Here is a 24197-nt window from a genome sequence, read left to right on the forward strand (position 1 = left end):
ATCATTGTTTGCAGCTCTGTTCTCTTGGTCTCTGAACTCTGAAAATGAATCTACTGTGAACAGTTAACATGGGATCCAGTGAAAAGGTCCAGAGGATGGTAACACAGTGTAAGTATAAAATGATCTACAGCATATTAATAAACATAATCATCTGAATGTAAAGGCAGTGTGTGACGGCAGCAGTGTTTGTGTGTCTGCTGTTGCAGGAGGTGTTTCAGTTTCCTGCTATTTACTGCTGATCTGGACTTCCTGTTTCCTGCGTCCTCTCAGGCTCAAGACAAAAGCTTCATTACACTGAGAAAAGAAGAAAATAGCAGCTGAACAAATGATTCTTTCAGTAGGTTTTACCCATCACTCGACAAGCTGTTTTAAAGTTTTAACATTTTTATGTTATTTCTTGGCATTGACTGATGATTTTGAGTGTTTCAAACACGTTGTTGTAGCTGTGATTATCACCGTTTGTCTGCAGTGATTCAGCAGACTGACTCTCCTCAATAAATCCAGTTCTCATCATAAAGCTCTCTCACCTAGCATTAGCATTAGCACAGCTAGCCGTTCTAGTCAGCTGACCGTTCAGACACCGATGCACAGCACTTACTTATTTCACGTTTTGTGATTTCCGACATGAACGTGTAAAAATCTGATTGTGGCCATGTTTTTTATAGTTGTTTTCTTTATTTCTGGATTCTTTGCAGTCGTATTGTTTGAAAGCGTCACGCTGCACTCTTGTTTAAGTTGTATAAAACATCACTGTGAACATCGCGTCTGCGTTTGAACTCAGTCAAACCAGCGATGTCACCTTGACTGTTTTAGCCACGTAAAGACATTCGTGAGGTTTCCTCTCAGAATCTGTCTTTAGGTTTAATGTCTGCTCGCGACCCTCAGATGATAAAGTCCACTCAGCGAACAGGTGGCATTCCTCCATGCAAACCGAGAGCAGCTCAATCTGCACATTAATCAGATTCTTTTCAATCCGAATCGGATGAATTCCTCCAATATGTTGGCCTCACGCCCGCCTGGGGGAGAGGGCGAGAGGGGCGAGGAGGGTCTTTGTTCGTGAAGAATGGGAGGGGTCGCCCGTGGAGGCGCGTCGTGCGAGCCGGCAGATGGCCGATAGGACGAGCCAACAAAAGTGGACAGCAGACTTTCTCCATTCAGAGCCGAGCATCTGAGCTCCAAGACACAAGCCAGCACTGAGGGGAGGACCGAGGGGGGAGGGGGAGGCGGTGACGGGTGAGGGCAGAGTTTACCCTGATGCTGTGAATCTGTTTTCATAACCTCAAGGCCCAAAAATCTGATTTCATTCATATTTTCACTGGATAAAGTATTCTTCCCTCCAATAACGAGTTCATCAAATGATTATGTTATCAATCAGCAGAGTTTCACGGCTGACTGGAGAACTCTGCTTCAACAGGTTCTACGTTTACGGTTCCTTATTTTCATTTTGTTCCAACTACCAATGAAAGCTTTGGAGATCTAGAAAACAAATGGGTTAGATATGATTTCAAAGGAAAATGGAAGTTTGACTGAAGCTCCCAAAAATATAACAACCAATAACAGACGTGGACGAGATTATGGATGTTATTCCAGATCAGGTTGAGGCCTGAAGAAGAAGAAGAAGGTTGAAGGTCGAAACATTTTTTGGGAGCTTTTAAAAATTCGATGCGAGTCCTGAGTTCACTTCCTGTCTGTGGTTCAACATTAGGGAAAGAGTCTAACTTTGCTTAAAGGTAAATAAACACATAATCAGTGAATAAACGGCAAGTATGTAAACTAAACCGACGACAGGCTGTTGGTTTTTGTCTTTGGACGAGCAAACATCTTGCAGATACAAGGCTTTCAGCTAACACTGGTCACATGGTGTTTCAGTGGCGTCCGGGTTGAAGTCCAGTCATGACCTTTGACCCGACGACACTCATTGTTTTCTCTCCTGATTGGCCTGCTCGTCTCTTTATGAACTTGTCTTGTTACCTTTGGTACCTGTTATTGTTGTTTGTGTATCAGGACACATGGAGAAACTTCATCAGCTGATTGTTCACCTCCATCCAGCACACCTCGTGTATTACTGCTCACATAGCGTACAGAGTGCTACATCGTTAGCACTCATCGACTGAATTCCTCTCTCATCTGCTGTGGGAGACGGTTGAAACGTGTAGTTTCCGCTGGTTTGTGGCTGTCGATTGTAGTTCTCACTAACCTAAAAAATGTGCATGAATTTCGGGCAGATTATGTGAAGTGTGAATATTTGATTTCGTTCTCCGGTTTGATCTCGTCTCCTCCGTCGGGGCGCTCCAGCTGTCGAGGGTTCTCCTCAGCTCTTCCCATCCTCGTTTCAATAAGAGAGGTCAAAGGTCAGTGATGCGTTCGGGGGCAGCGGTGCATTGTGTTGCCGTCGGCTGTCCCCCTCCTTCTTCCTCCTCGGCTCTGACCTGTGGGACAGGATGGGCGTCGCCCTGCCTGAGCTCGCTGTTAGAACACACTGAAGCTCAAGTCGGCAGTGACCTTTGACCTCCCCCAGCTCGCTCAGGAAACGAGCGCCCAGAGCTCGTTATCGTTCTGTGGAAGACGTCTGCCTTTCGTTTTATTTGTGATGATGTTTGATGCAGTTTCGATTGTATTCCACAGCTGAAAGGAAAGTCACGAAACACCAAAGCTGAACACGTCTGATGCGCTGTTCAGCTTCGATCAAGTCCAGCTGGCTTATTTCAGTTGCTTTCTTGAATATTTATCAACAACTTAAATGAATTAATCATTTGACATGATTCATTAATTCAGCCATTTTACCATTTTTAGGATTTTAACGTGCCGTTTGTCCTTTTTTTCTGTGTAAACTGTGTCTTCATACATGTGTGGAGGGGCTCTAAGCATCTCATTAACCGATGATGAAAATAAACTTGTCGTCTCTGTATGAAGCTCTTAAAATAGCTGCTGTCCGATGATCTCAGCCCACATTGACTCTCGATGAAAATAACGACTTAAAAGAAACAGAAAGAGAGAAAACGAGGAGAAAATTGCTTCACATTCCTGCAAACCAAAATAAACAGAAGACAGAGTGAGGTCTGGTTTAAGAAGCGGAGACGTCATGGAAGAGCTTTCTGTGGAAGGGGGGGTTTATACAAAAGCAAAGTCTGTGTGCTGAAGCTCATGAAGCCCCTCCCTCCCTCTGTTCTCCCCCAACAGATGAGCCGGTGTGAAGAGAGAGGGCGAGAGACATAGACAAACACAGAGAGAGAGAGGGGGCAGCTGGAGGTGGGAGAGCGAGCTTCAGTAGTAAAGAGAGAGAGAGGAGGCAGCAGGACGGAGCATGAAGGAGCTGCTGAGTTTCTGTTTCTGAGGACGAAAACGCCCCAAACCGGTAAAACTCTTCATTCTTTATCTACTTTATGAGCTTTTCTTCATTTATAGAAATTAGTCTTCTGTAGTTCTTCACCTGTTGATAGCTCTTTGTTGCCGCTTTTAGCTGTAATAACTTTTATTTTCACTGTTTGCAAAGGTGCTCTGGAAATGAGCAAAACCTAGAATAATGTTGATTTTCATATTGTGCCAGTCATCCAGCTTCATTGAATACCCACTATATGTATCAGAGAGCTGACACTGGCTGTTCAGAGAAGAAGTTTTGATTAAAATAAAGAATGCACGAGCAGGTCTGGTTCATGGGAGCAGCAGCAGACATAGATGGAGAGGTTGTAGCACCGATGGTAGATGTAGTGATGGCAGCAGCAGCAGCAGCGGTGGGTAACAGCTGTAAGTATTCTGCCTTTTCACAGACATGGGACAGAGTGCTTCACAGCTACAAGTGAATAATAATCAATAACAATGCAGTAATAATGATGAGAGCAGCAGTAATGGATGTTTTTGCTGCGATGTTGGCGCAGTAGTCGAGGCTGGACCACAAACTGAGCAAACATCAGTTGATTTATTTTCATTCAATTAATGAGCAGCTTGATTTGATCTTAAAATCTTGTTTTTGCTGCTCTCTTGTGGCTAAGCTCTTGAGAACAGCAGCATGCGACCTCAGCTCAAGGTCCACGCACTGTACGAGCTTTTTCCAGAATCAAACACCACATGGTCTTCATCATCGGATCGAGCTTGCTCAGTTGTCATAGATGGATCTGTGGACATGAGGGCTCAGTGGCTGTTGTGATTTAATCCTCCACATCGTCTTTCCAGTCAGTAGTTTTACTTGTGAAAAGCTGCTTTAAGCTAAAAGAAGAAGAAGAATCAGTAGTGCTGGTCGTGTTACTGGTAGTGATCGTAGTTCGCAATGGACGCAGTCGTATCACATGATGCAGAAGTGAAGGAAACACTACGGCAGTTGGAGCAGCTTTGTGTTTCTTTGCTGGAATGAAAAAGGTTAAAAAGTGATAATAATAAATCTATTTTTTCCAAATGTGTTCAGCACAAATCTAAGTGAATGTCACTGTGAATAGAAATATCTCTTTGAAGTCTGAGCTCACTTTTACTGGCAGACAAACAGCAGCGTTTGTAGTTTTGAGGTGATTTATCTCCTCCGTCTGTCTCATGTTGATGATGTCATCCTCCTTGATGCTCCTCCAGGTTACGATGGGAAACACAGACAGTCACAGCAGCTTCGTCTCTCCTGCCAAGTCCTCCTGTGCGCTCAGGTTCTCCTCCAGGAGGGAGGAGGTGCCGTCAGCTCGCAGCTGGTGGAGGAGCAGTCAGGGAGGCGGCAGGAGCCGGGGGAGGGGCGCTGGCCCGCCGTACACCTCCTGGCATTATGAACATGCACCCAAAGCAGCCAGAGGAGGCTCCAAGCTGGGAGCAGGATCTCCTCAGAGGTACATCAGAGGGGAGCGGGCGCAGGGAGGCTGCAGGAAACAGTTTGGTTACTTGGAGAATGGCGGCAGGAGTAATGGGATTTGTGGTGAGCGGGCATCCCTGGAGAGCGGCGGTAGCCCGAAGGTGCTGCTCAGCAAAGATGGCAGCATGAGGGTGGAGTTCACCAACGCCAGGGTCGGCCCCAGGGAGCCACAGGGGCTGGCCGGCCTCCCCGCCGCCACCACTGCTGCCCCGGTTGCCGAACCCTCCCTCCGCACCAGCAAGGGTAGCTCTCTCAGCTCCGACGGCTCCTGGTACGACTCGCCGTGGGGGACCGGCGGCGAGCTTTCTGACAACGTGTTCGTTTGCGGGGAGAGCGTGGCCAACAGCAGCGGCTACACCACCTACTCCTCCACCCGCACAGAGGAGACCGCCACCACCAGCAGCGGGTACAACACCTTCTTCTCAGCCCAGGTGGACATTTCTCCTGGATTTAACTCCAGCCTCCTCTTCCCCACCACGGAGACCGGCGAGTTCACCTCCGCCGCAGGCTACAACACCTGCTCCTCCGGTCGGACGGAGGACAGCGGCATCGGGGACTCGGTGATCCTGCAGTCTGACCTGCGAGACTTCAGCCTGGTTTCACCTTCCACCACCTCACTGGACAACGTTTACTCCAGCCACAACACGCTGCCAGCCTTCCCCATCACACCAGACGCCTCCCTGCAGCAGCAGAGGACCACCATCTCTTCCACAGCGCTCCTGGATGATGTCATCCAGGAGGAGGAGGGGTCAGGAGGAGGCATGGAACAGCGTTACTCCTCCCTGACGCTGCCCTGTCGCAGGGCCGAACTTGTTAACACCATCTCCACCTGCGGAAACAACCGTAAAGACTTCCTGAAGAGCCGAATCCGACGACTCAGCGACTGGACAGGAAGTCTGAGCAGGAAGAAGAGGAGGATCCAGGTAAGACGCAACAGAACCAGCATTTTAAAAATGGAAACGTTGTGTAAGAGGAAGTCAGTGGGAGTTTTACACGTACGGAAGACTTAAAAGCTAAATATTTATCATTTAACGTGCTTTTCATCTAATTAAAGGCTTTGATTTGTTTTTTCTTCCATATCCTTGTTTCTATAATAGTAACAGTGGCACCAGTAATTGTGTCTGATATGCAGCATTAGTCTTTGATGTGTTTTCGTTTTCCTTTTTCCATAAAAAAATCTATTCAAATTTTACTTTTAAGATTTTCTATTTTCCTTTTCAGCAGTTCAGTTTTTGTGGCACTTGCAATGTTGACCTAATCTGATTTGACTACGTCATACATCCCAGCTAAACGTCCACTTTGTTTATCCTAAACAATATGAGAGCTTAGAATTAGTCTCTGAACATATTTCCTAACTTGCTGCATTGAAGGACCAAAACATATGAATGTCCATAAATACAATGAAAATAAGAAGAATGTAGAAAATTATCAGACTTTTAATTTTTGTGTTAAAGGGCAACATAAATGTGAGTTTTATGTCCCTCTGGTGGCCATAGGAGGAATTACAACAACACTATTTCCTCTTTGTCATTCCTTTAACTTTAACCTTTAACTGACAGATTTTTGGGAGTTTGTCAACTTTGTTAATTAATATTAAATGGAAGAGATTAAAAACCAGATCAAATGTCTGATTCATCCACAGGAGCCGTACGGCAGCGATACCGGGCTGGACTCCGGGCTGGTCGGGTGCAGCACACTGTGGTCCTCCAACCCTCTCCACACTCTGAACCACAGCCAGAACCAGTTCCCAGCAGTCCACTGTGGCTCCTCCAGGAGCCTGAACCTGAACCAGAGCAGCGACATTCAGCGGCAGAACGTCTACAAGAACTTCATGCAGGAGCTGGAAACGGGCTGCAGCAGCACGGCCGAACGGACCGAGCCGTCCGAGGGGGATGAAGAGGAAGAGGAAGACGAGGGGGAGGACGAGATGGATGGGGAGGTGGAGGTGGGAGGAGGCAAGCAGCTGGATGTCCTGTTTGAGAAGGAGCAGGGTGTGGTGCGAAGGGCCGGATGGCTCTCCTTCAAAGCTCTCCTCACCGTCAGCAAGGACAGGAAGCTGGAGCTGGTGGCTCGCCGCAAGTGGAAACACTACTGGGTCACACTGAAAGGTACGTCCCCTCCTGCCCGGAGCACAAATACATCTGAGGAAAATACTTAGAAAGAAGTGAGCTTCCCAGACCTGAAGCTGCTCCTCGTCTCTGCAGCAGGCTAAAGGCTACATTAGCTGCTACTAGCATGACACAGTCTCACCTCTAGCAGCACCACGAGCGCTTTTTCCACAAGTGCCGAGACTTTTGACCCGAGTGCCGCAGAAATAATCGATCGTTTTAGCTGAAATAATTGACGATTCTTTCCCCTCAGGTTGCACTCTGCTGTTTTACGAGACTTATGGGAAGAACATCAGCGCTGAGCAGGAGCTTTCTCCTCGTTACGCCCTGCTGGCCGACGACAGCATCGTCCAGGCCGTCCCCGAACACCCCAAGAAGGAGCACGTCTTCTGCCTGAGCAACTCGCACGGAGACGTCTACCTGTTCCAGGTGAGGGTGGATCACACGTCATCATTCACAAGCAGCCAGAATCAGATTTAAACCTGCAGCAGTTATCCAGGAAGTTCTTGTCCCGTTCTTTCTAAATTTGAACCCTCAGTTTTCTCTCGACTGTCTGACTTTTGATTGCTGGCTTCGTTTCTCTTCCCATCGTACTCTGTCATTTCAGTCCCAGATCAGTGTGAACGAACGGGACGTAGTGTTGTGGAGGTTTACGGTTTCTCTCCAGCACAGAACCACCAGCGTCACCACAAACATGCACAGAGCCTGAGCACATTTCAGGATCTTCCTTGCATCTGTTGTGTTTGGCGGTGACTGTGCTGCTGCCAGCTTTACACCACTGACACTGACGGCTGATGGCTGAAATCCAAGATAAATGCGGATGGCAGTCTGAGCCTAACAAAGAATAACTGCTCAGGAGACAAAGTTACCCATCTCTGTCTCTGTCTAATTCCTGGAGAAATCTGGTTCAGCAGACAGTCGTGTGTATTTACATTTTAAGCATTTAGCTTCTCCTTCAAACTCCAAACCAGATGATTTTTTGGATTACCAATATTACAAACAGCAAAAAGCAGAGATCACAGAAGGCCTGAAAATAGCTGCAACACACTTCCTGTGTGCTTGCTGGCAGTCAGCGCTGTTGACCTGAGCCCGAACATTTATCTTCTTCTTCACGCTTTTTACGAGCTCAGAAAGCACTTTCTTATTCCCAGAGTAACTCTCACTCTTCACAGCTGTAGAGTGTGTGTGCAGACATACAAATCACACTGCAGTCCATCAACTGGTCTGAGGCCTCACTGTGATGAGGAGGAGGGGGTGAGCCGCTCCGAGGTGTCGAGGAGCTTTTGTCAGGAGCTGAAAGGAGCTGACGATGGAGCGTGGAGGAGGGTGAAAGCCCTCTAATGGGAGTCACGACACCCGGCTAATTACTGCAACAAATGCTCCTCTTTACGACAACGACCCCGGCAACGAGCTGCTTAATGCTCCCAAAGAAAAACACCTGTTAGTGTCACGAAATGAGAGCTACTGTTCTCCATTTGACCACTTCTGTGTCCAGAAAACTTTAACACTTAAAGCCTCAGAAGCATTGCATTCAGGCCATCAGGATACGCTGAAAGTCTAAAACCCGCTGCTTTCTGCTCTTTAGGATCTCGTGTTTTCAGCCCAGACGTCATTTAATGGTTTCCTATCGTTAAATTCTCATTAATCATCAACACCTGGTAGAGAGTAAAGAAGGTAAAAGTTCAGGATTTTTAAATTCAGTTTATTTAGATGTGACTCCTTTTAAGCCAAATAAAGAAATAAATACAGGTTTTGCTGTTTCCCAAAGAGACTTTTATAGCTGGCAAGAGAGAGGGAAGGACACAGCATTCAGACCTTCATGTTGGATTTATAGAAGTACAGAAAATATAATGGACGACTGAATAAATGAAATACATTTGTAAGGGAGGTGGCTATGTGCTGGATGAGGCCTTGCATGGACAAGCAGCTTGAATGTTTCACTGTTAGGTCTGTGGATTTAAAGGATTTGGCCTCAAGCATTCAGAGACCTGCGAGACTTACAGAATGGACATCTAGTCTCATCTGAACATCTGTCCTCGTCCCATCCAGGCCACCAACCAGACCGACCTGGAGAACTGGGTGACGGCGATCCACTCTGCGAGCGCCTCGCTGCTGGCGAAGCGTCAGGGGAAGGAGGACACGCTGCGTCTCCTCCGCTGCCAGAGCCGCTCGCTGCTGCACAAGATCGACATGGACGGGAAGATGAGGAAGATGGCCGAGCTGCAGCTGTCCGTCATCAAGGAGCAGAAGAACAGGAAGGCCGTGGAGAGCCAGGTCAGTGTGAGATCGGCGTGGAGGCAGTTAAGTCAAATTGGCCCATTAAGGTCGTTAGCGAACGTTAGATCCTCTGAGATGTTTCGGCAGCTTGATGTGATCAAAGGGTCACAGGTTCAGTTGTCTTTGAGTTTCAGTGGGTACAGAGTGCACAGACAGAGCTGCTCTGAGAACAGCTGTTTAAAGCTTTCTTCTTTTCTCTCGTTCATAGAATATCTCTCTTTTATAGAATAAGATTTAGCTTCTTCATAAAAGCTGAAGAGCCCATTTTTCAAATGGAAACTGTGCTGTGTGAGGAAAAGGTTTTCCATGTTGAGACCCAGTGAAGGTGGGACAGACCGTGGAGACCCTGAGCTCAGGTGAAAGTGTTAACACCAACAAAACTGAAAGAAAAACCGGCCGTGATGAGGGATCTTATGAAGCTGTTAGCGTCCTGCTGGCAGCTGTGAGAGCCAGAGGGAACTCTCTGCGTGTAACGGTAGAAGTCTTTACATAACAAACGCTGCTGAGGATGTTCTGGCAGCTGCAGAGCAGAAAAATGTCCGAGCTCAATCTCACACGGAGTCGACTTTAATATCTGTTCCAGATGTTTTGGGCTGTTACCGGCAGCCTGAAACAACAAACGGTTTCCCGCTAACGATAGAGCCAGACGAGGCTGCTGAGAGTGACATCATGAACCAAATGCTGAGGTGGTGACAGCGGCATAAAAACCGCCGGCTCACCAGACAAACCTGGGTGAGAAAAAACACAGCAGACAAGTGAGATTTGATCAGCTCAACGGTCACTTTTAAAATCACAGCCCGTCGTTTACACAGGAGGATCGACCTCAGTACCATGGTGGCCGTCAGTCTGTCCGGACAGCGAGCTGACCCATCCAAGCTTCTGAATGAGCCCCTACAAACCTCTGCCCTTCAGTCCTATCAGATAAATGGAAATTGATGTAAACATTGCAAAGCCCTTCAGCCCAGAACTTTGCTAGCATAGAGGTCACAGTTAGCAACTGACAAACAGTCCACTGTGACCAACAGTATGTGTGTGTCCTTAGCATTTGTATTGCTGAAACACTGTTTAATATAGTGTTAGCTGCTCGCATAACGTAGCTAGCTGATTTCCTAAACTCGAGCAGACCAGTTATCAGATTTATTTTATGCTAATTAGCTGTTAGCCATGTCCACGAGACGTCTCAGACTTCTCAAACAGAAAAACAGCTACAGCTTATACAAAATGACATGGAGGCCAATAAAGCATGTTAGCTCAGTGCTGCATGTTTAGTTAGCATGGATACACATGTAAATGGGATTTTAAATGAGATTTGTGGAACAGAACCTGGAAGTTCCCATTTCACTGCGGCTCTTTACAGACCACTGGGACCATTAATAGTCTGAGTAGAGGGTATTTGTAGTATTAGCATTAGTAGGGATTGCAAAGCAGGGTTTAAATGTCTATTTTATTTTTGAAATCGCACTTTCTGATAAGCAGCTGAGTCGTGTTTGATGGTTAAATTAAAGCAACGCGATGAAATGTAGAACTAAATTACCGCAGATGTGAAGACAGACGAAGTCCACATTGTATGTGTCATTTAGCAGCTGGTTAATCTCTTTCTGTGAACCGTGAAACTGATCCCAGCTCTGCTGTTTTAACTCAGAGGTCCTCTGACTGGAGATTAAAGGCTAATCTCACTGCTCGACATTCAATTACACATTTACTCTGGATGAGAGGGAGGACGGGGAGGACGAACTGAGGGGAGAGACAGAAGAGAGGCTGGAAAACAGAGGAAAGCCCCAATTTTACTGAACAGAGTTGGAAAATGATGGAAAGTTATAGAAGATTGACAGCTTGACAGGTTCAAATGCTCTCTCCAGCAGCGGTGGTCTCGTCAGGTGTCAGAAGTTGTTTTTGTTGCATTGACTACATGGATCAGGGTCCCGGGATGGAGGCTGCTTCAGTGATATATGATAAATGACCATGTACAGTATTTCTGTTTGTGACCCTGCTGTGCGTTGCTGTGTTCAGATCCAGCAGTGGGAGCAGAACCTGGAGAAACTGAACCTGGATCTGTTCCGGCTGAGGTGCTACCTGTCCAGCCTGCAGGGCAGCGAGCTCCCAAATCCCAAGAGCCTCCTCGCCGTGGCCAGCCGGCCCTCCAAGAGCATGCTGGGACGCCTGGGAGTCTTCTCTGTGTCGTCCTTCCACGCCCTGGTAAGAGCTGCCACCAGGTGAAAACACAGCCTCCACCTGCTGTTCGAGTCGTTCTCAGACAGAATCTCTCATGTCGGACCCGTCGTCTCTCCTCAGGTGTGCAGTCGAGATGAGGTGACGTTGAGGCGTCGGCGTCGGACTCTGTCAGGAGGAAACCACAAGAGGAGGGGGCTGCTCTCCTCTCTGAAGGCTCTTGATGGACTGAACAGACACTGCACATCCCAGGTAATACACTGCACCGACAGGGTGAAACGACACCACGGTGATTTCGGTGCGTCTTTATCTCTGAATAGCGGCGCTTCAGCTGTGGATCACCAGCCAGCTGAAGTTCCCATCATCCTCAGCTCCTTAGGGCCCCCTTTTGATAAACAGCGAGCTATTTTAGGATTTAGAGAGTCTGGGATTTAGAGTCCAGAGGAGATAAATCTCTGTGCAGCTGAAGGTTTATTTTGGCTCCATGTTTTGCCGGACAGATGCTGGGGACACCTCACTACACGTGTCCTCTCAGCGTGAACGCAGTTTTATCTGACGGGTGAAGAAACTGAAACAAAACCTCTTCCTGCCCTCAAGCGAGACCTGTATCTCCCTGCCTCTGACTCGCTTTGACGCCGTCAGCTGGATCTGGCTCAGGGTTTTATGGATCTGCTCTCAGATCAGATCAGATGAGGTCTCTGTGCAGACCCGCTGAGACGGTCTGATCTCTGAAGGACATGTGGAGTTAATTGCAGCGCCGTCTCTGCAGGAGACAAACAGCTGGTTTTGTCCGGCAAGTAGGCCCACACAGTCAGCAGACTCAGAACCGCCGCCCCCGCCTCGCCACCACGTCCAGGGGGGGCGGAGGAGACTGTTACTGTGAAAAGGTTAATCCCTTCCAGAAAAGTCTGACAATGGGTTGACTGTCAATAAAAGAGCTTTTGTCCTCAAGAATCCGTCCTGGATAAATGTTAGTGTTCAGTCAAGTTTACCAGCCGGCGCCATCATGTGACTCACTGAGAGTCCAGCAGCACCATTCATCTATTTTTAGCTCCTTTCGGTGCTCTTTTTAATGGTGATGCTCTCACAGTTCATCAGAACACAACGTACAGAGCGAGAAGAAGTGTTGCTGTTGAGGAAGCGTCACCACTCCTCTGAATTTATCACGACAAGATTTAAAGGGAAGATGATTAACGAAAAAAAAGAAGTAATAAAACACATCTTACCTCCGTTCGGGACAGAAGCTGCAGCTTTAAGCCGTCTGCTGTGACCGGGAGCTTATGGTGACTAATGTTAGAAAACCCTAGAGCAGCGCTGGGAAACCTTTTTCCTATTATAACATCCTTCGAGGGCCGCAGTAAATCACCGAGCACATGTATCACACTAACCTTCGGTGCGACGGCTGGGACTGTGATGATGCTGCTCGCAGCTGGTTTTCCAGGTTTGGGTCTGTCAGTCTTGAGTGGAGCCTTTCTGTCATGTGGTCTGTCAAAGCTGCTCGTTGGGCATCCAGACTCCACCGTAGACGTTTAACTTTATCCAAACACATTTATCCTCGCAGCTCATCCAGTTTAGCAAGTTTGTAGCTGTAATGACTCCTGAGATGAGTCTGATAATATTCATGCCACCTTTCAAAGCACCAGCAGTCCATGACAGAGGAGAATCATGGGAAATGAAGTGAAACATCCCCTGAAAATTCATTTGAATCCATTCAGAGATTCAGTGAATTTTGATCGTGTGAAATGTTAATGGAATGAGCGTATTGAGTAAATAATGTAGAACGATGTGAAATTTACGTTGTGGCTTGAGAATATTTCACATGATAAATTCACATGATACAGACGCAGAGATTTGAAGTTTTTGGATGTTTCACACATGGAAATAATATTTCACAAAAAAAAAACAGATTCAGTCCAACTAGATGGAAAAATATGAGACGTAATGAAACGAAGCGTAAGTCACATGTAACACAAACAAGATGTGAAGCAGGAACTGAAGGCTGTTTCCTTATAAGGAGTTTGGTTGAGTCACGATTTTGACTCGGCGCGTCGACGATGTGTTTACTGACTGTCGGTGGTCCTCAGACTCCAGACTGACTGCAGCTCCTCCGCTCTGATTACTGCTCTGACTTCACAAACCTGTAATTTCAGCACAGCTCAACCCCCTCATTTTTTTCCCATGATTCTCTGGGGCTAATTTTGGTTTTGATCCGGAACAGAATTTAGTATCAGTTCTTCTTCTTTCCTCAACAGATCGTTTTTAATTAAGTTTAAATTTAAGCTGTGAGGGACTATTTTTAGCTTTGTCCTGAGTCATGACTTCACTGACTCTGTATGTGTGTGTGTGTGTGTGTGTGTGTGTGTGTGTGTGTGTGAGAGATATTCAATTTGCTTTCATATGAGTCAAATAAAAGCAGCAAATTCTCTCATTTGAAAAGATGAAACCATTATTTATTTATTTATTTTTTGCTTGAAAAATAACTGAAATGATTACAAATGGATTCACTGACTCGTCTCATGACATTAAAATCATTTTTCTTCTCGATTTTGACTTCTCAAAGTCTCAGAAACACGTATTTTTTTCCCAGCGGACTTTTCAAAGTACGGAGAAATAAGTCACGATATTACGAGAAAAGTTATTTTCAGAACAAAATATTGTAAAATTGTAACATTTTCTCATAAAATTTCGATTGATTGCTGAAACAAACTGAAACTGTTGATACAAAGTGGGACCAACATGTCTGACGGCGCGGCGTCCACACACTTTTGGACATTTAGTGTATTTAGTAACATTGTCTGCTGCCACCTGTCGCCCTTTAACCCCCCGAGGAGGAGAACAAAGAGAGGATGTGAGAAGAGAGGAGAAGAAGAGGGGAGGCTGTCCTCATTCAGACAGCTGTTTCATTGCGGATTGCTGATCTGTAGACACAGGAGGAGGAAGAGGGAGGAAGAGGGAGGAAGAGGGAGGGAGGAGAGGAGGAGGGAGGAGGAGGATTAAAAGGTCTGAGAACCTTTTATTGCCCAGAATTCCTTTGTCCCTCAGTGTTAATCCTTCTGTAGTGGCAGAAAATGACTCCCCCACCTCCTCTGCTCTCCACATGACCTCCACCTCCTGTCTCCCACTCCCCTGCTCCTCTTTTAACCTCCTTCCTTTCTTCCTCCTTCGTCTTCCTCTCAACATGACGCCTCCTCGTCCATCTCCTCTGTGTCCTGCTGCTGTTTCATCTGTAATTGGTTTTCATCTCCTCTTCACACTCGTCATATCTCCTCCTCTCCTTCGCTCCCCTCCTCCTCAGCCAATCACAAACCAGTATTTGTCACAGGCAGAAACAGCTGTAAAGTCTTCATTTTTAATTCTTTTTTGGCTCATTTTTGTTTAGTTTCTGTGTTTTAATGCATCGGTTCATGTGTTTCTCCTCATCGATAAATTGATTTCCTGATTGATTTTAAATCAATGCATCATGTTTTTTTTTCATGTCATTATTTGTGCAAATAAATAATCTAAAAAAGTTTGTAACTTTTTAACTTAAAATTGGACAAACTGTAATCAGACTTTGTGTGTGTGTGTGTGTGTGTGTGTGTGTGTGTGTGTGTGTGTGTGTGTGTGTTTGTGTGTTTCCTCCTCCAGAGACTGGACTCTGTGTCCAATCACAGGGAGGTGACGCCCCCTGCAGGATTTGCTGCAGCTCTGCAGGTGCGTTCACTGACTTCATTTATCTCACTGTACAAATTCACACAATGCGGAGAAACAGTCGGGACTGTGTGTAAAACATGAATAAAACAGAAATGTGGCCATTTGCTTGTGAGTTTTGTAAATATCTGCTTATTCTGACTGTTGGATTAAAAACACGTTTAAATGAACATGAATTGTTGTTGTTCAGGTGAGCGATGAGCTGCGGCCTTCGGCCCTCGATGTTTTCACTCTCAACATCTGCCGGCTCAACTCTGCCAAAGACTTTGGTGAGCAAATAACGGCACACGTCACCTCACAGCAGAGGTTTTAGGGCTTCAGAACGAGCTTATTAGACTGAAGCATAGATCTAAAACCCGTTTCCTTTTCTACTCGTGCAGGCTTTGCGGTGACGGGTCACTTGGACGGAGCGGGCAGAAGTCACGTCTACGTCAGCGAGGTCGACCCGCTGGGACTGTCAGCCAGAGAAGGTTCAGCAGCTCAATAGTTTTATCTGCTGTCTCACAGACAGCCATCGTATACAGTACTAATACTACTGTAACCCTAGTGCTTGAATTCTACTCATCTGACAGCAGAGGGCAGCCAAGACTGCAGCCGAAAGAGAAAGACTCAGACAGTCACTTCCTGTTTCATCACCTTGAGACTTAAATCCTGCGTTTGTCCCCGTTTCCCATCAGGCCTCAGGGCAGGAGACGAGGTCCTGGCTGTGAACGGGGCCGCGGTGTCCGGACTGGACCTGGACCTGATGCAGAGTCTCTTCAGCCACCAGAAGTTGCAGCTGCTGCTCAGGAGAGACGAGTCCCCCGAACCGGCCGAACCCGCCGCCGTCCAGCCCGACCACGGTGACCCCTGCCAGCCCCCGGCCCCTCCGGTCCTCCAGGCCTGGACGCCCGGCACCACAAGCACCAATTCAGGTTTCTAAACAAGCATATGTTATCAGTTGCATTAAACACAGCGTGTGAAATGTTGATCTGCGTCATACAGAGAAGTCTGATGAGCAGCAGACGTCTTCAGCTTCAGCTCAACTGTTATCTGTCAACACGACTCCTGAACCGACCAGTGATTAACACAAAGGCCTCAGTTCCCCCGCAGGCCCGAAGGCAACTGCAGCTCCCTGAGGAGCTTTTGCTTTTAAATTAAAGGCTTTTATTCTGAAGGCAGGTCGATGCCCAGTCAGATACGGTTAGAATAAGGCAGTGCAGAGGCCTCATCCCCAGGGAATTCTGGGAAAAGGCAGAATTTCTCTGTCAGATGGTTCAATGTCAGGCTTTAGTATTAGGTTTAGGACCAATACTGATCAATAATGAAGTGAAAGACCTGCACCTTTAAAAGAGATTCATGCACTGATTGTTGATTTCATCTCCTGAGACCGTCTGAGAGCTCAGGAAGGACAGCTGGATCACTTCTATCCTCACCATCTTTACATTTTTAAAACCTGATCAGGACCTGGTCTCGGTTTCGCAGATTCTTCAGCTCCAGACGGCGCCCTGCTTCCTGTCTTTGCCTGGAAACCGTGTGAGGACGTCGAGCAACAGAAACAGGTTAGATTCAGTCATTCAGTGTTTCTGGCCTTAAAACACTCTGAGTTATTAAAGGCAATGAGAAACCATTCAGGCCTCTTTCACATTTAGTCACCTCAGCCCTCGTGGGCGGCTCGGACATCGACCTGATCTCAGTACAGCAAAGTTTCAGAGCTGTTGTAGCACCTGTCTGATCTCTGATCAGTCAGTGGTCGCTGTGGGTGGGTGTTTAGAAAGTTTATTAAAGTGATTCATTCACGTGTTTGTATTTGAGGATGAATGTTCGCTCGCTAATGCTACGTCAGCTGCTGTTGTTTTAGCTTAAGTTGTTCTTCTGGTGTTTTTATTGGTGCAGGTGTGTAATCACCTCCCTCTGGACTCTTAAAACTCCAGCTTGGTGTTTCAGTGTCGAGGAAAACTTCTGACTTTCTCTGCCAGACGCTGGCTGTGATGCAGCTTTGTTGTGTGTGAACTGAAAAGCGGATAAAGAGGAGCTTAAACTCTCTTCGTGTTGTTCAGGTGGACGGACTGAAACAGCCTTAATGATGCTTAATGCTTTGTTTGGATGAAGGAGTCGCACCTGAGACGCTGAAAGATGTGGCAAAGGTCACAGAGGGGGGAGGAGGTGCAGCTCTTTGATGGTGCAGACGACCTAAAAGCAAGACACTTTGAATTCTTATTAGCATTTAGTTCATTTAAATCAAGCGAGGTTTCTTACTTTGATGTCTTTTAAGTGTAAAATGTAAAAACTTCCGTTTGATGAGAGGAACGATGTGAACGTGTCCTGATGCGTTTCACTGGAGTTGTCACCGTCTGTGTATTCTTCAATGAACCCACCTGCTGAAATCTTTTCCCACAATCCTCCAGTGCTTCCTGAAGCTGAGACATCTTCTGTGTCACATGACCTCTGATCAGGCGGCTAATCCAGGCTTACAGCCCCGGCAGTGTTTGCTTGTAAAGTCTGACCTGAGGGGATTAATGGCGTCCATTAGAACCAGAGAGAACTCGTAGATGTTGTTCCTCACCGGCTCCTCCTCTGGTTGCGGCGGTGGCAGTAACGGCCCCCGGAGGCGACCTCTGACCCCGGCCGAGGCTTCCCCCGCATCCTGCTCTCTGACCATGGGCGCTCTGTGCTGGGTGCTGCCGCCAGAGGAGGACGAGGAGATGCTGGAGGAGGAGGAGGAGGAGGGAGGAGAGGTGGTTCCCGGTGTCGGCCTGGCGGAGCGGCTGGTGGGGCTGCTGGACGAGGCGACCTGCTGCCTGAGCTGCCAGCGGCCCAACGACGGCCTCATGCTGCTGGTAAACACACAGAGTCAGAGCGGTGCTGCAGGTCGCTGGTGTTTGTTTGTCATGTGATCAACCTTCCTTCACCCTCCTCACAGAGGACTTCACGTTGAATTAGTTAAAACTGCAGATGTCTGTGTATGTGTGTGTGCTTGTGTGTGTGAGGACGACATTTTTTTTTTCTTCCAGCATTCCAGTCTGTATCGACAACAGAACAGGTGTAAAAACATCGAAGCCATGTGATCCTTTTATTGTCAACATGGCACTCACCTGTGCACAAAGCAGGCATCAGTGCTGGACCTCACTGCTGCTCTGGAGTCTGAATCCCTGCAGCAGGGTCAGCATGTGGAGGACAGACTAGAACCAGAGCAGTGGAGGCTGTCCAGCCGTCCTTCCTGCAGCAAAATCTGTGTTTCCTGCTCCGCTTCATGAGCTCCTGCAGCAACAGTGTGAGGAAACATTTCTCTCGTTTCTCTGGAGTCTCAGTGATGTTTCCTGCTGAGCTGCTTGTTGGATTGTTTCCTCTCTGCTTGTAAACAGCGGTCGTGGTTGGAGGTGTTTCCTCGCTCTGTGTTGATCTGGTCTGGGATCGCTGAGCCTAAAAGTGAATGAGTCAGATTCATTCCTCAAAGAAGTTAAAGTGCTGTAAATGTGTGGTATTAAAAGCTGTGCGGCTGCAGGAGGACTCACACACCGAAGCTCTGATTTTCTCAGACTGTCAGCAGTTTATTGGAGTCTGGCAGCACAGATTATGATGACGAACGAGGCGGCTGGTTGGTTAAAACCTCGTTCTCCTGCAGGGTCAAACTGAGAGCGCTGCACTAAGAGGTTTCTGTGTCCTGATGCTCATACCCAGAGTGAACTGAACGATGAGCAGAGTGAATGAAATGAAAGCTGTCGCAGCTGCTGGACCATGGTTTTATTCTGTCCCCCCTGTCAGAACGTGGACCGGGTCTACTCTCTGTACCAGACCTTCCCAGAAGGCCGAGCAGCGGAGGCCGATGTTCCCAGGAACCCGTACAGCAGAGAGGTCAGCCTGCAGCCGGCGAGCCCCGCCCACCTGAGCGTGTGTCAGCGTCTGCGCAAAGTCATCCAGGAACTAGTCGACACCGAGAAGTCCTACGTCAAGGTCAGTACTACTGCAGTGGTAGTATACTACTTGTAGTATTATCATACTACAATTTATAATACTACTATTGCTATTATTACTGCAAGTACTTCTTTGAGCACCACCACTGTCTTCAGTGAATTCTTTATAACACAGTATAGATTGAAGCTGTTTTTAATGACGTGTTTTTCCTCTCTGCTGTGTGAATAAATGCTTTTCTTTGCCTTCAGTGAAGCTTCTGTGTTTGAAGGAGCTCTAAACTTAAACTCGTGTCTCTGTCAGGATCTGGTCTGTCTGTTTGACATCTACCTGACTCCTCTGCAGAGGGAGACCTTCCTCAGTAAAGAAGAGGTAAAGACAGAAAAGCCTTTAAAGTGATGAGACGTCAGGCTGTTGTTGCTGTCTCTGACTGCAGCGTCTGTCCCTCAGATGGAGGCGTTGTTCGGCTGTCTGCCCGAGATGTTGGACTTCCAGAGAGTTTTTCTTCAAACGCTGGAGGAGCGAATCGCCTCCTGTCCAAACTTCAGCAACCTGGAAACACCTGGGCAGTTCAAGGTAAAGATTCAACATCATTTTCAGGCATATTTTGGTTGTTTTGGTGGATTAAATGGGCTGTTAGGTTTGTTCTTAAGCGTCTCTGTCTTTGCTCTCAGAAACTCCTCTTGTCGTTGGGAGGATCTTTTCTCTACTACGCCGACCACTTCAAGCACTACAGCGGCTTCTGTGCAAACCACATCAAAGTCCAGAAAGTCCTGGAGAGAGGTGACGTTTGATCCGCCGCACGGCACAGAACCACATCCTCCATTTAAAGTCTCCATTCACTCTGTTTGTTATGAACCTGAAACAGTTTGGTGAAGTTTGTGAAGGATGACTGTCAGGTGTCAATAAACGATGATGTCATGCTTACAGCCAAGACAGACGGTGCCTTCAAGCACTTCCTGGAGGCGAGGAACCCGACCAATCAGCACTCGTCCTCTCTGGAGTCATACCTGATCAAACCTGTTCAGAGAGTCCTGAAGTATCCACTGCTGCTCAGAGAGCTGGTGTCTCTGACTGACCCCGAGAGCCCCGAACACACACACCTGACAGGTACAACGCACACACACACACACACACACACACACACACACACACCTGACAGCTACAGCAGACACACACCTGCATGAAGACGAGCGTTTCCTCAACACCTGTCATTCCCGTGTTGTCCACACAGAGGCGCTGAGGGCGATGGAGAAGGTGGCGAGTCACATCAATGAGATGCAGAAGATCTACGAGGATTACGGCTCCGTGTTCGACCAGCTGGCCGCAGAGCAGAGCGGACCTCACAAACAGGTATAAACACACACACACACTCAACGATCCCTGGACTGAACGCTGTCAGAGGATCAGCCAAATGCCTAAAATGTGAAAATTATTGTGGAGCTTTTAATCAACTTGCTGATTTAGCATTGAATGAAAGTAACCCCTGCCCCCCCTTCAGGTGACGGAGATCTCGATGGGGGAGTTTCTGGTCCATTCGTCGGTGGTTTGGCTGAACCCGCTGCCCTGTCTGGGACGACTGAGGAAAGAACCGGAGCTCACGCTGTTCGGTGGGTACAGAAACAGTCCGATCCTTCTGGACCACACCTGGTCCGAGTGTGTGAACGTCGTGAGTAACTTTGTTTTTCATCCTTCAGTGTTCAAACGGGCCGTCATCCTGGTTTACCGTGACAGCACCAAGCTGAAGAAGAGGATGGTAAGTCTCCTTCGTCCTCTCTGCTTTGACCCTGCAGCTGGGTAATCGGTCCAAGCAGGGACGGTTTTTAAAACTCCCTGTGGTGCGTTCAAGGACACTCTGTCAGAGAGTTCAGATTCAGCTGCTGAACTGAAATTCCAGAGTAAAGTCCAAGGTGTTGATGTTCTCCATTTGGTCACCACCAGACCACCAGTTCTTGGATATCGTTGTGTTCTTGAATGCATCACAGCTGCTTAACCATCTGATGACAGCTTTACTCCACCTGCAGTTTAAACCCTGAAGTCACACAGTAAACAGTAACTGTGTCATATCTGTGATTTATAATATGTGTTCTTCTTCGGACAGACGGGCTCTCGCTCAGCGGAGCTGGACCCCTTCAGGTTCCGCTGGTTAATCCCAGTTTCAGCGCTTCAAGTCAGAGCGACCAACATCACAGGTGAGTGACCAATCACAAGCTGCTACCTATTAGCTCCAACTTCATGTAAAGTTGTGAGGACATTATATATCATTTTAAAAGGAGCCAATCTGCATAACGAGTACTTTTACTTTTGATACTTTTAAGTGTGCTTTGATGCTAATACTTCTGTATCTTGACTAATTCTGAATGCAGGACTCCTGCTTGTTACAGAGTGTTTCTACACTTTGGTATTAGTACTTGTACTTCAGTAAAAGATCTGGTGTCCTCAGGCTCAGAGAACCCGTGCGTTTGGGAGCTGGTCCACAGCAGGTCGGAGGTGGAGGGACGACCGGAGACGGTGTTTCAGCTCTGCAGCAGGTAGAAACATCCAGCCTGATGCGTATATCTGTTTCCCTGTTTGTGTCACTTTACTTCATTGTGTGTATAAAAATTGTGTGTATACTGTGTTTGCATGTGTTCTCTGATCTGAGCTTCATGCTGTGTTTCAGTGGTTTGGAGACGAGGGCCAGCGTGCTGCAAGCTCTGCGCTCCCTCCTCAGAGACAGAGCGCCCGTCGGCTCCCTGAGGAGGACAAGGCTGTCGACAGCAGAGAGGAGCAGCTCCTGGAGGAGGAGGCAGCAGCAATCTCGCTCCGACAGCCAGAGTCATCGTCAGCCGGAGGAGAGCTGCAGACCTGACGGCAGCTTCATCCTGGGAGAGACCTGCTCGGAGCCTCTGCTGCCCAGCCACGCCGCCTCCGACTCTGCAGGGAAGAGGACCAGACTCTGCTCCCTGACCAGCGAGCTGGAGGCGCAGCTGCAGAGGCTGAACTTCACTGAGGAGGAGGCCGAGCGAGGAGCGGCAGCTTCTCCCGGCAAGGATCGGAGGACAGAGGAGAAAAGACGGAGCTCCAGTCTGCGTCGAGTTCCCGCAGGAGAAATGCTGGACCTGCTGGAGAGAGACTTCAGTGTTCAGAGCATGACCTCCATGATTAACGAGGACTGTTTTTACGAGTCTGTGCTCGGGATGCAGAAGGCTGCTGTGCCCACGCTACAGGGCTAAAGCTAGCATGCTAAGACGGAGACCTACAGGAGAGTAAAACTAAACTCCAGAAACTGGAATTTGATGAGCTGGAAGTTCTCAGACCTTCACGTTGGTCATCACATATCAACACATGTCGAGCAGAGACACACTGCTGACTGATGGACAAACCTTCGTCTCTTAGACATCACGGACGTCTGCGGACAGCACAACCTTTGGACAACATCTGATTGGATAACGTTTTCCCAGAAGAGGAAGTCCAATCAGCTGTGACACTTCATGAATTTATGAAGATGTGACATGAAGCCACAAGTGTTAAGAGTCGCTGTGAGGAAAAAAAGTCTTTTCAGAATAAAGTTAAAACAATTCAAACGTTAATGAAAAACGTAAAAGTATCATTTTACAAAAAGAAAACATATTATGATGTTATTTTAATGCTTCCTCATAGTAATAGATGAGTTCAGTCTGTCCACAATACAGAATTCTTCTCAAAAAATGTAGTTTATTTTTCAAATATCATGACATTTACTTTTAAAATTGTGACTTTTATTCTCAAGAAATCTTGAAAGATTTTGACTTTTGTGGCCTTTTCTTACAAAATTATAGCTTAATTCCTAAAATTTTCCCTTTTTTTGCTCATAGAATTGAAACCTTTTCTCTCAAAACACATTGAAATATTTGTTTTTCTTAAAGTACAACTTTATTCCCAAGCCAGTTTTTTTAAAACCGAGGGTTAGGTTTGGGTGAAAGCGCAGTGCTCTTGGGGGAGCACTGCGAGGGGCACGGCTCTCAGGGGCTATGGGGATCCAAGGGATATTGGGACCCTTTTTATTTGTGGGATAAAAATGGATCTTTGATCCTTAAAAAATACTTAAAAGTCTGGCCAAATGTAATGTTCAAAGATGCATGGAGGATTGGGCAACGGTGCAGGCCGGCAGGGTTAGGGTTAGTTACTTTTCTTTGTCTCATAATATTGAGATTTTTCCACCATCTTTTCTTTTCATGTCCAGCTTTTATTTCCTCACAGTGGCTCTAAACTGTGTGAGCAGAATGCTGCAACGTTCAGGACCAAACCGATCAAACCCAGCAGACGTGATGCTTCCACCGACAGGGCCGATCAACCGGAAACCTCCAAAACACTTTCAGGAACTTTTCCAAGAACGCTGAAGAGGATTTAATGATGAAGAGCGATGAAGGAATCTGACAGAAGTCTGTGAGTTTCTCTTCGTGTTTTTGGAAAAACGCAGTGGATTTTTTACGAGTACGAGTGACCTCAAAAAGCTTCAAAACACAGAAATCTGGATCTGGGCTCTTCTTTCTCCGTCTCATGATCTGAAACATCAGTGAATGTTGGACTCTTGTTGTCATGGTTTTGTTGCACTCCGCTGCCTGAACTCATTATTTTTTTAGCATCCTCTGTTGTAAAATGTATGTAAATATTTTTTATGTACAGTTTATCCTTCAGGTGTAGTTTTCTGTTTAACAGATGTTTTCTTGACAAAAGCAGTTTGGGTGAAAGGTCTGGAGCTGCTGGATTGGATCAAAGCCTTTGTATAACAACCAGGTTGAAACTTGTATTTATATATTTGTTTGTTTTGTGTATTTCAGTTTTGTGACTGAGGCAGCGTTTCGTTTTTCAAGTTATTTTTATGAACTGTTAAAGCGTTTGGTAATTTATTTTCTTTAATATTTGTGTACATCTTTTTAATGACTTGATGCTGTTAAAATATAATAAATGGCAAAGTATTTAATTTAAGGATGTTAGCTGTTCTCAACTTTAACTGTCCTCCTTTACCTTTTCTCCTTTGTGTGTATATGTGTGTGGGTGTGAGTGTGTTTTACTCATGTTGTTGTGGGGACATAGACGTGTTTACATAGTTACGTTGTGGGGACTCACCTCCTAATGAGGACAAAACACAAAAGTCCCCATAATGTGTATAATTAAGTTTTAGGGTGAGGACTGGGGTTATGTTTATTTTTAGTTGTGGTTATTTCTAGTCTGAGTCCAGGAAATGAATGTAAGTCAATGTAATGTCCTTTTGAAGT

General features: G+C 46.8%; 1 protein-coding gene across 1 annotated transcript; it reads left to right on the forward strand.

Annotated features, from left to right (window-relative positions):
- tiam2b (TIAM Rac1 associated GEF 2b) lies at positions 1-23907 on the forward strand. The gene is made up of 25 exons (XM_076756507.1): positions 1-108; positions 207-337; positions 3181-3355; positions 4558-5745; positions 6465-6930; positions 7184-7359; positions 8980-9204; positions 11218-11403; positions 11500-11628; positions 15004-15069; positions 15257-15335; positions 15447-15536; positions 15744-15980; positions 16531-16607; positions 18811-18999; positions 19261-19329; positions 19408-19533; positions 19632-19740; positions 19888-20067; positions 20192-20310; positions 20459-20567; positions 20655-20713; positions 21059-21149; positions 21401-21488; positions 21620-23907. Exons 4-25 carry the CDS (start codon positions 4564-4566, stop codon positions 22170-22172), a joined length of 4605 nt encoding a protein of 1534 aa, XP_076612622.1. The 5' UTR covers positions 1-108; positions 207-337; positions 3181-3355; positions 4558-4563; the 3' UTR covers positions 22173-23907.
- The last annotated feature ends 290 nt before the right edge of the window (positions 23908-24197 follow it).

The sequence above is a fragment of the Chaetodon auriga genome, chromosome 18 (assembly GCF_051107435.1).
Source record: "Chaetodon auriga isolate fChaAug3 chromosome 18, fChaAug3.hap1, whole genome shotgun sequence".
NCBI lineage: Eukaryota > Metazoa > Chordata > Actinopteri > Chaetodontiformes > Chaetodontidae > Chaetodon > Chaetodon auriga.

What these genes read in the sequence shown, in the direction of transcription:
- tiam2b (XM_076756507.1), top strand. Translation starts at nt 4,564, where the DNA reads ATGGGAAACACAGACAGTCACAGCAGCTTCGTCTCTCCTGCCAAGTCC. An exon ending in TGTCGTCCTTCCACGCCCTG is followed by an intron (nt 11,404 to 11,499) that starts GTAAGAGCTGCC and finishes GTCTCTCCTCAG; the next exon opens with GTGTGCAGTCGAGATGAGGT. An exon ending in ACAGACACTGCACATCCCAG is followed by an intron (nt 11,629 to 15,003) that starts GTAATACACTGC and finishes TTCCTCCTCCAG; the next exon opens with AGACTGGACTCTGTGTCCAA.